This window comes from Myxocyprinus asiaticus, chromosome 49, assembly GCF_019703515.2.
Source record: "Myxocyprinus asiaticus isolate MX2 ecotype Aquarium Trade chromosome 49, UBuf_Myxa_2, whole genome shotgun sequence".
Taxonomy (NCBI): domain Eukaryota; kingdom Metazoa; phylum Chordata; class Actinopteri; order Cypriniformes; family Catostomidae; genus Myxocyprinus; species Myxocyprinus asiaticus.
In genome coordinates, this window is record NC_059392.1 from 18,374,143 (window position 1) to 18,386,302 (window position 12,160).

At 38.3% G+C, this 12,160-nt stretch overlaps 1 protein-coding gene across 1 annotated transcript; it reads left to right on the forward strand.

Moving 5' to 3' along the window:
- Nucleotides 1-902: 902 nt before the first annotated feature.
- LOC127438240 (lysosome-associated membrane glycoprotein 3-like) lies at nucleotides 903-11,953 on the forward strand. Its single transcript, XM_051693666.1, has 6 exons — nucleotides 903-1,096; nucleotides 1,480-1,712; nucleotides 10,262-10,381; nucleotides 10,514-10,586; nucleotides 10,801-10,971; nucleotides 11,231-11,953. Exons 1-6 carry the CDS (start codon nucleotides 1,036-1,038, stop codon nucleotides 11,368-11,370), a joined length of 798 nt encoding a protein of 265 aa, XP_051549626.1. The 5' UTR covers nucleotides 903-1,035; the 3' UTR covers nucleotides 11,371-11,953.
- Nucleotides 11,954-12,160: the final 207 nt, after the last annotated feature.

Below are 12,160 nucleotides of genomic sequence, written 5' to 3' on the forward strand. Positions count from 1 at the left end.
CATTCTTATGAACGTGTTGCGCACATGCATGTTCACGGTTTGACGTTGAATACCTAGCCAACCATCCAGAGTTATTAAACAATTTATTTCAAAATGACCTCAGCAGGTTGTCTTTCAGGACAAAGACAGGTTTAGCAATTGTATAAACAAGAACATTATGAATGTAGTGATGCTGAAGAGATACTGTCTCCACAAATCAAATTCAAATTATATTACAGACACATGGATAGCATCTACTCTAGTATTTTTGAAACATTTTCTGAAACATTTAATCTTAAAAAGCACAGAAAGACAGAAAACAACTTGACATTTAAAACCAAACAAAATGTGGTTTTGTTGACAACTGACTAAAGTGGAAAGGGAAGTAAAAAAAAAAAAAAATGAACAAAGTGTGAACAAACAAGTCTGAGTATTGTACTCATCCTCCCTTTTAACATTCCAAGTAGTCTAAAAGTTTTTTTTATTTCTCCTAATTTGTCATAATTGGCTTTTTATATGCAATTCTTTAACATTGCCTGGGTTTTCCGGTTCAACATTTGTTTTCCAGATAAACATGTTTGTTTGTTTCGTGTTAGTTGTGAATGTGTTAGTTGTGAAGATTTGATTTGAAATTTAAAGGTATAGTTCACCCAGAAATGAAAATTCTCTCATCATTTACTCATCCTTATGCCATCCCAGATGGCATATAATTTATATTTTAAAAATGGCAAATAAATACAGTTGGAATTAAATGATTGTAAACCAAAAAATAAATGTAGAGTAAAAGTCTTTACCCGAATAGACTAAAGACTACAAATGGCAACATCTATCAATCATTATTCTGTTCATTTTTGAAAGGTATTACTCATATCATAGCTCGGTGTAGTATTTGTGGGCATGACCAAAGTTGCTTCCTGATGTCAAACAACAAAAGCTGACAGAATCAAACCATACAGCCCTCCCTCACAAACACATGTGCATAAGTCTACTCGCTGTGTACGAGCTAATATACCATAACAGTAACTGCTCTGGAACATTAAGAGACAGTTTTTCAAAATGACTCACACAATTCGCCTCTTCATCCTGTCTTTCGTGCTGTCTTCTCTGCCTTGGTCTGGTGAGTTGATTTGCCTTTTTATTTACCACAAAATTGTATTGGAAGTCATTTTAATTGACAATTCTAGTATTATGACACCTTGTGGTTGTCAAACATTAGTGGAACATGTTTATAGTTAATGTGCTTAACAACACCTGTGGTTAATCTGTTATGACTTCATACATCCACAAAAAATCACCTTGACACCAGTTGCTTAAAAGTATTTTGCATCTAATGCAATGAAATTCAGACATTTTAAGTGACTTAAGTGCCCGAAAAGTGTCCAGATGAATATGATTTGAAATTAGAAAGTAGCATAAGTTGTCTGTGTTGCTTCTTATACCTCTACGTTGCTTAACACCGCATGACTTGGCACCTCTGAAACCTTTGCTTTGTGCTTACAGGAAGTGCTGTTACCTCAGAAGCTCTTGACCCTTTGCCTGTAGTAGCTTCTGCAGATGAAGGTCCAGCTATCATAAACGATGCGAGGACTCCCATAATCAACATGTCCAAGAGACCCACTCTTCAGCCCAAAGAGAGTGCTCCATCTCAGTTCACATACACCTTGAGGAACCCTCAAGGCAAATTGTGTGTGCGGGCCAGTCTGGGAGTGGAGTATATCGTGAGAGAGAACAAAGTAAGCCTGTTAATTTCTCAGCACTTTTCTTCTACTGCTTAGCAGTATGGGTTTTACAGGGGTGTGAACTCGGTTGGTTGACCACCAACATTTGTGACAAGTCAGTTAACGGGTGGCCAGAATGAGCGCTAAAAATATGAAACAAGCCTGTCAGCTATATTTTACACTAGCTACATTGTTTGTATGACAATCGTACAAAATATGTCCAAATTTGGCACTATATTCCTACAATTTTGGTAAAAATGAATCTAAACTTTACTTTGTTGATCAAGAACATTGTGAAAAGTCAGGTAGTGATTTGCTGAGGATCAACGCTAAAATGAAAAACAAGCCTGTCAGCTTCACTCCACATTATGAATTTTGTACTATATTGTTTTGTACGATAATTTTTTGCAAAAAATTACAAAAAAATTACAAAACATGATTGTCAGCTGCATTCCAAATTATAAATTTTGTATGATATTGATTTGTATGATTTTTGTACTATACAAAGTTTTTTACAAAATTCTGTACAAAATTTGAATGGTTTTGCAATGTACGAATCTGAGACCTTACTTGGTTGATCACCAACAATGTGATAAGTCATGTAGTGATTAGCTGATGATAAATGCTAAATTAAAAAACAAACCTGTCAGATTCATTCCACTTCATACATTTTGTAAGATACTGCTTTGAAATGTTTTATTTTTTTTTACATTAATTGAACAAAATTCATTCCGAATTTTGCAAAAAAATAAAATAAAAATAAATAAAAAATTACAAAACAAGCCTGTCAGCTTCATTCCAGATTGTGAATTGTGTGTGATATTGTTTTGTACGACTTTTGCATGATACCAAAATTCGTACAAAATTCTGCACAAAATTTGAATGTTTTTGCCATGTACAAATCTGAGATCTTAATTGATCACCAACATTGTGAAAAGTCAGGCAGTGATTAGCTGACGATAAACACTTAAGTGAAAAACACTAAAATAACAAAACAAGCCTGTGAGCTGTGAATTTTGTACGATAATGTACAATAATAAATAGTTTTGTTACGTATCTGAAACCCTTGTTTAGTTGCAATTGCTGATTTCCATATGATGGTGACTCACTTTGAAACTTAAACAATCACCCAAAAGTGGAGGTCACGTGATGCCATACAAGAAGCAGACGAGTGAGCGACGAGCTCTGCGCACTTTGCTAAAATTGTAATTATTTTCATGTTATAATCTGGTGAAATTTGATACACCCAGTTACACATTTGCTCTATGAGTTAAAACATGGCAAAGAAGTCAAAATCCTCAGGCTCTGGAGACATTAAAATACACTCACGTGTTCAGGATGAAAGCCCCGACAGGCCTACAGACCGGGGACTCGATTTGGATGGCACGGCGGGAGAGGTGATCCAGCGTCGGTTGTCCAACATGTCGGTGATGTTGATGAAGGTTCTTGCTGACTTGGAGGATCTCGCTGTAATATGTCGATCGATTACGGCGATGGAAATAAAATTCTCTGAGTTAGTTACAAGAGTGACTGATGTTGAGAGACGAATCGATTGTCTGGAATCTTCGGAGAGGGAATTAACCGCTAATCCGCCCGTGACCAAAGTTGATTTGGAACATCTCCTTGAACAGCTTGAAGATCTTGAGAATAGAAGCCACAGGAATAACGTTTGAATTGTTGGAATTCCTGAGCATGAGCAGGGCAGAGATATGGTGAAATTCCTACATGAGATTTCCTGAGTATACTCGACATAACAGGCCACAAGCTGGAAATCGAGTGAGCTCACAGAGTCCCAGCTCACAGATTTGCTGAGGGAGATAGGTCCCGATCGATTCTGGCCAGATTTCTGAGATCATCCGATAAAGATCTTGTGTTGCGCCAGGCGAGGAGCAAAGGGAAGCTTTCTTGGAAGAACCATAATATTTTCTTGTTCCCGGACTTTGCAAGTTCGACAAGAGAGAAACGCGATCGGTTCAAGGAATGTAAAAAACTCTTACATCAGCGGAAGATCACTTTTGCTCTGATGTTTCCGGCCAAACTGAGAATAGAAACAAAGGATTGTCACAAAGTATTTACATGTCCCAATCAAGCAGTGTCTTTTATTGAATCAATGGGTGAGTAAACCATAGGATGTTTCTCATGTGAGTGGGTTGACTCACTGTACTTAAATATCTACCCCATTTCCCAATAAAAGAATCCCATATCCCCAGCCTTCTACACGTTACCTCTTCGAAGGCTGCCACCCTTCCCATCTCCTCGCACCACTCCCGATTTGAGGGTGCTCCCACCGACTTCCAACCCCTTAAAACAATCTGCCTGCCTACCATCGCACTGGTGAGGACCCAATTGTTTATGTATTTGTCACCTACGTCGATGACCGCCCCATCACCCAAAGCACAGAGTCTGGGGCAAAATGAAATCCGAATGCCCAACACGTCACACACAACACTCTGTACCTCCAAAATTCCTGAATCTCAGTGCACCACCAAAAAACATGGGCCATGTCTCCATCCTCTGATTGGCATCGCCAGCAGATGGGTGCGTCTTTAAGACCAAGCCTATATAATTTAGAGGGGGTCCAATAGAACTGATGTAAAATCTTGAATTGTATAAGGCGCACCCTTGCATCTCTCGATGCAGTTTTTATGTTTTTTAAAATCCTAGCCCTTTCTCCTTCCTCCAATTCCCATTCTCCTTCCTCCCATAATCTCTTGAGAGTGGTTGAGACTCCGTCCCCCAGGCTCTGAATTAATAAGGAGTAATACACTGATGCCTCATGGCCCTTTCCAAAAGCGGAAATCACCTCTCCTAGAGTATCTGCTGCTTTAGGGGGGTGTATGCTATTCCCAAAAATAGTACAGAGCAAATGGCGTAACTGAAGATATCTAAAAAACTGAGATCTGGGGATCCCAAAATATTGAACCAAATTTTCAAAGGATCTCATCACACCGCTCTCATAAAGATCACCGAGTGAATTAACCCCCCTCGCAATCCACTCTAACCAACAAAAAGGGGACTTATTAATGCACAGTTTGGGGTTTAGCCATAGGCTCGAGGCAACATTTAGACAAATATCTGAATTAAACACTCTGGACACTTTTGTCCATACTGAGTGCAAATGTGAAATAACGGGGTGTGATTTAACTTCTCTATTTAGTTTGATGGAAAGGCTTTGGAATGGCAAAATAGGGGCAAGAAGTTCTTGTTCAATGCAGAACCAGGGAGAGACTGTAGCAAGTAGTTACATTTTGGAATACAGTTCATTTTAATAACATTAACCTTCCCAATCATCGATAAATGTAATGAAGCCCACCTGTCTACATCACTCGAAAACCTTTTAATTAAAGGGTCAAAATTAACTCTGACTAAATCAGACAAATTTGTTGGGAATAAAAATGCCCAAATACTTAATGCCCTGTTTGGGCCACTGGAAGGCGCCTGGCTGGAAGGCCGTTACTGGACAGTACACTGTCAAAGCCAAAGCTTCGGATTTAGACCAGTTGACTTTGTATCCTGAGAATTTGGAAAAGAAATGAATAATTCTGTGGAGGCAAGGCATAAATTTAGTAGGGTCAGAGACGAATAATAAAATATCATCTGCGTAAAGCAGAAGCTTATGCACCATGCCTCCCGCTGTCACCCCTGGAAAATCATTCTCCTTTCTTATTACGGCTGCTAATGGTTCCAGGGCAAGACAGAACAATAATGGGGTAAGAGGGCAACCCTGACGGGTGCCCCTATCCAGAGTAAAATAATCTGAAATTAATCCATTTTTTTGTACCGCTGCTACAGGGTGTCTATAAAGTAACTTGATCCAACCAATAAACATACTCCCGAACCCATACATTTCCAAAATCTTAAAAAGATAATCCCATTCTACCATATCAAACGCCTTTTCGGCATCAAGTGAGATGGCAGCGACCAGAGTCTGATCATTCGCCACTGACCACACGATATTGATGAAACGCCTAAACGATCTAGCTGGATCAGGGAAATTGGACGGTAACTTTTACACTCGTTTGGATCTTTGTCTTTTTTAAGAATCAGACTGATCCAGGCTTGTGTCATGGTTAGCGGAAGCTTCCCATTCTTTAATGATTCAGAATAGACTTCTAACAAAGTTGGAGCCAGTTCTGTAGCATAAGATCTAAAAAATTCAGCGGCAAAACCATCTGGCCCCGGAGCCTTGCCTGTAGGTAAGGACTTAATTACCTCGTCAAGTTCCTCCAGGGTTATCTCAGAATCAAGAGAGTTTTTTTGCTCATTCTTCAGTTTAGGGAGTTCTAATGGTTCCACAAAGTTTCTAATATCTTCATCAGTAGACGAAGACATGGAACTATAGAGATTAAGATAGAATTCTTTAAAGGCATTATTAATATCAATGGCTGAGGTAAAAATTTCACCACCATCAGATTTCACTGAGGGAATGGTAGATAAAAGACTCTCTCTGCTTTAAATATCTAGCCAAAAGCTTCCCTGCTTTGTCCCCTGACTCAAAGTATGACTGTCTTGTCCTGAACAACCAAAACTCCTCTTTCCTTGACAAAATAGTATTATATCTGTATTTCAATCGGGTCAATTCTCTGAGACCATCAGATGACATTCGGCGCTTCAGCTCTGCCTCTGCACTTTTAATATTTCCTTCCAACTCCATGAGTTCTTGTGCTTTGGATTTTTTGGTGAATGAGGCATACTGTATGGTCCTACCCCTAAGAACAGCCTTAAGTGCCTCCCAAGCCACGCCCACAGAAGATACTGTGGATGCTGAGGATCCCTCATTTCATCTGTTGTTGATTGCTCAATTGGAAATATCTTAGTCTCAGATCATGCCCTGGTGAGTTTAGAGGTGTTGCCATATACAGAGAAAAAGAAATCATATAGTTGGCACCTTAATGTGTCCCTTTTGCAAAATCATGATTTCCAACAAATGTTAAAGACTGAAATCAATGTTTATATGGAGACCAACTGGTCATCAGTATCCTCTGTGGGCGTGGCTTTGGAGGCACTTAAGGCGGTTCTTAGGGGTCGGATCATACAGAATGCCTCATTCACCAAAAAATCCAAAGCACGAGAACTTGTGGAGTTGGAAGGAAATATTAAAAATGCAGAGGCAGAGCTGAAGCACCGTTTGTGATCTCATGGCCTCAGAGAATTGACCCGATTGAAATACAGATATAATACTATTTTGTCGCGGAAAGTGGAGTTTTGGCTATTTGGGACAAGACAGTCATACTTTGAGTCAGGGGACAAAGCAGGAAAACTTTTGGCTAGATATATAAAGCAGAGAGAATCTTTTTCTACCATTCCTAGTGAAATCTGCTGGTGGTGAAATATTTACCTCGGCCAATTAATAATGCTTTTAAAGAATTCTACTCTGATCTCAATAGTTCCACGTCTTTGTCTACTGATGAAGATATTAGAAACTTTGTGGAACAATTAGATCTCCCTAAACTGACGACTGAGCAAAAAAATTATCTTGATTCTGAAATAACCTTGGAGGAGCTTGGCGAGGTTATTAAGGCCTTACCTACAGGTAAGTCTCTGGGGCCTGACAGCTTTGCTGCTGAGTTTTTCAAATCTTATGCTACAAAACTGGCTCCACTTTTGCTAGAAGTTTATACTGAATCATTAAAGAACGGAAAGCTCCCGCCAACCATGACACAAGCCCAGATCAGTCTAATTCTTAAAAAGGACAAAGATCCAAGCAAGTGTAAAAATTACCTTCCAATTTCCCTGATCCAGTTAGATGTAAAAAAAAATTCAAAAATTCTGGCTAATCTATTAAGCAAAGTTATGACATCTCTTATACATATAGATCAGGTGGGGTTTATTTGAGGCCGTAGCTCTTCTGATAACATTAGGCGTCTCATCAATATCATGTGGTCAGTAGCGAATGAACAATCTCCGGTCGCTGTCATCTCACTTGACACCAAAAAGGCTTTTGATATGGTAGAATGGGATTATCTTTTTAAGATTTTGGAAATGTATGGGCGCGGGAGTACTTTTATTGGTTGGATTAAGCTACTTTATAGACACCCTGTAGCGGTGGTACAAACAAATGGACTAATTTCAGATTATTTTACTCTGGGTAGGGGCACCCAGCAGAGTTGCCTCTTTCCCCATTATTGTTCTGTCTTGCCCTGGAACCATTAGCAGCCACGATAAGAAAGGAGAATGATTTTCCAGGGGTGATTGCTGGAGGTATGGCGCATAATCTTTTGCTTTACGCAGATGATATTTTATTATTCGTCTCTGACCCTACTAGATCTATGCCTTGCCTCCACAGAATTATTAATTCCTATTCCAAGTTCTCAGGATACAAAGTCAATTGGTCTAAATCCGAAGCTTTGTGCCTTCCAGTGGCCCAGACAGGGAATTAAGTATTTGGGAATTTTATTCCCAGAAAATTTGTCTGATTGAGTTAATTTTGACCCCTAAATAAAAAGGTTTTCGAATGATGTGGACAGGTGGGCTTCATTACATTTATCATTGATTGGGAAGGTTAATGTTATTAAAATTAATTGTATTCCAAAATTCAACTATCTACTACACTCTCTCCCTTTAGATGTTAGATGTTTTGTCCTCTCTTATTTTAAGCAATTTGATAGTATAGCGAAGTCCTTCATTTGGAATGGAAATCGTCCCAGGTTACATTGCAACAAGTTACAAAGGCCGATTGACAAAGGTGGGCTAGGCCTACCCAAGATTTTGTTTTATTATTATGCGTTCGGTCTCAGACATTTAGCTCATTGGTCACTTCCACCTGAGAGAGCCCCTCCCTGGTTTGGAATTGAACAGAAAGTTATTGCCCCTATTTTACTATTACAAAGCCTTTCTATTAAACTAATTGAAGAAGTTAAGTCCAGAGTGTTTAATTCAGATATTTATTTAAATGTTGCCTCAAGCATATGGCTAAACCCAAAGTTGCGTATTGGTGAGTCCCCTTTCTGTTGGTCGGAGTGGATTGAGAGGGGTGTTAATACACTCGGTGACCTATATGAGAGTGGTGGGTTGAGATCATTAGAAAATTTGGTCCAACATTTCAGGATTCCTAGATCTCAGTTCTTCAGGTACTTACAACTGCGCGACCTGATTTGTACTATTTTTGGGAGTAGCATACACCCCCCTAAAAGGGCAGATACTCTAGAAGTGGTGATTATTGCTTTTGGAAAAGGTCATGAGGCATCAGTGTATTACTCCCTGTTAATTCAGAGTCTGGGAGATGGAGCTTCAACTTCTCTCAAGAGATTATGGGAGAGAGATTTAAATTTGGTATTGGAGGAGGGAGTGTGGGCTAAGATTCTAAAAAATGTCAAGTCTACATCTAAAGATTCGAGGGTGCATCTGATGAAATTTAAGATTTTGAATTGATTATATTGGACCCCCTCTAGATTATATAGACTTGGTCATAGAGACACACCCACCTGCTGGCGATGCCAATCAGAAGACGGGGACACAACCCATGTTTTTTGGGGATGTGTTAAAATACAGGAATTTTGGTTAAAGATTCAGGGATTTATGTGTGATGTGTTGGACACAAGGTTTTCATTTTGCCCCAGACTCTGCATTTTGGGTGATGGGGAAGTCATACATTTTGGGGATAGCCACTTGAGAGGTTGGGTCCTGGCTGGAGTTATGGTGGCCAGACGAATAATACTCAGGGGGTGGAAGACGGCTGGGGCACCCTCGTTTCAGGAGTGGTGCGGGGAGATGAGCGAGGTTGTGGCATTTGAGGAGGCAATCTTCAGAAGGTTAGGAAAGTGGGATTTGTTTAATAGGACGTGGGGTGGATATTTGGATTTTTTGGAGGGTTCTCAGGGAGGGGCGGTGGAGAGGGAGTTTTGATTTTTGATTTTTAATTTTTTGTTTGATGTGTTTGTGCACTCAAACTAATGTGTTGCTTTTTGAAAGTATTTTTGTTTTAGTTTGTTTCTAATTTTTTGCTATAATTGTAAGAGACCACTGTAATGCGTGTTTGTGTCGGGTGGGGGGAAGGGTTTAATTTATATATCTGATTCCGTATTTGATGTTGTGTCTATTGGTTTTTTATGAATGGAATCAATAAAAATGTTAATAATAAAAAAAATAAAAATACAATAAAAAAAACAATCACCCTAAATTGATGTGAACATAGACCACGCGACTCATGCATAATATTTCAAGTCTTCTGAAGCCATACGATTACTTTTGGCGAGAAAAAACTAAAAATGTAAGTTATTTTTCAGTGAAAACCGCCACGATTCTCTTTTGTGTGTTCATTTGCGTTTAAACCTTTCAAAAGCAGACAACGCTACAGTGCAAGGTTTCACGTGAACACAGAGCCATTGTGAAAAAGCTTCTCTCATGCACTCATGAATGTGCAAATGACAGCCATTGCAGTAAAATTGGATTGTAGCAAAAACACCTCTTTAGCTACAACTCCTAGAAATATTTATCCAATTTTATTACCAAATTTGGGTCACTTTATCTTTAAAGCCTATACTGCACCAATTTTGCATGACTTTGTGTGAAAACTTGCACATCGTACTAACATACTTTTGGCCCTTATTTTCCTTCTGTTGCAGAAAAAGTATTATTTCAACTTAAATCCCAGTTCAACACGAGCCACAGGATACTGTGGGAATATAAGATCTGTGCTCTCATTGGATTTTGATGGAGGAAATCTAGAGTTCACCTTTATCAAGGTAACTACAATAGTTTTGATTCAATCTGAATGAATTTATTTATATGGTTTTCTCTCTACTTCTTTAAAATATCTCAACTTGTAATCTTAATCAGCATGCAAATGTAATAGCAATATTCCTCCCCGCTTCCAGGAAGGGGGTGTCTCTTATGTGAAGACTATCAAAGGTCTTCTGAAACCTGCTCCTCCTTGCAAAAATTGTCAAAGTAAGTATAAATGACATAAAAAGATAACATCAGGGGATTATTAATTCTTTATCATTATCATCAAATGATTCATCATCATTTTTGAGGATGAACAGAATCTTGGCAGGTTTCACCCATGACCATTTTCTAAGCACTTTTAAGATAACCCATGTAATGCAATTACATAGCTCTTTTCTAAAATTGATTACCACTAAACATTTTTCTCACTTAATAGATAAAACCTATGTTGGAGTGGTGGATCATGAAAAGCTATTCAAAGCTGATAATGGCCTGAGCTTCAAGTGCAAGTCTGACATGACTCTAATACTGGCAGACTACTTCAGAGTTAAACTGGTGCCTCTGCAGATACAAGCCTTTGACCTATCTAATGGAGCATTTGGAAAAGGTACACACATTTCATTTAGTGTAGAGAGATTCTAGGAGAGAATCTTGCCTAAGATTTTCAAAACACAAATGCCTACTTTTAATCATACAGGCCGATGTTGTTTTTAAGTGTTGGCTTTAAAATATGTTGAATTAAGTGCGGCCAATAATGCAATTGGACATAAAGATTCAGATGCTATTTATGAAAAAATAAATTATGATTTAATTTGTTTAAATCTGTTTACCCAAACATAACTGCATTTTGTTCGACTTGATTCCAGAGGTTGAATGCTGGGCGGATTTCAACAAACGGATGATCCCCATTATTCTGGGAGCTGTAGCTGCAGCAATTTGCCTCATCGCAATTCTCACCTTCTTACTCATCCGTGAACGCCGTGGGCAGGGCTACGAACAACTCTGAGATGATGTGTATTACACAGAGGAATAAAGTGATTAAATAATGCTATTATTGTCTGATTATTGGTTTAGATACACTTTTAAATAAGGATCTCAGTAAATAATTAAAATGTGGTTAACATGAATCACTGTTGTCGGTGTGTCTCATTGTAATGCATATGACACTTTTTATGGGTTGTCTAATCTGATGTCTGAAGATTTTGGAACATGACATGAAATAAGTATGTTAAAGAGCCGAGAAAAGTTGTAGGCTAATACATTCTTAAACACTCAATTCCAGCCACCTGTGAGAGACATTTCAATTAGCATAAAACTAGTAACTATCAATAGATTGTAAAATGGAATTAAATATAGATTTGTGTACATAAAAAAGATTAAAACAAACATTCTCTATATGCCTCATCACATAATAGGAATATTTTTTTGTGGCAGATTTATCAAGTATATTGACCAGGATTATTGTTCAGTTATGAGGTTCTGAAACTGATATTTGTATCAAACCTCATGTAATGGACAAGATTTGTCAAACTAACTAACTCAGTTTTGCAGTTCACTGTAAATATCATCCACCTTACTTTTAATCTGCAGCATGGATCAGTTTGTTCTCAATTTATTCCATTCTAAAAAAATAAAAAATAAAAACTGAATGTTCTGTTTATTTTTAGCATTTTGCATAGTTTTTGTTTGTTTGTTTATCTTTATCTTAAAAGAGTAAAACCGCTGGTATGGGGCACCTATGGGAGAGCAAAGTGTGCTGCAAAAAAGTCAGTTTATAAACGTTCGTTTTACATAAA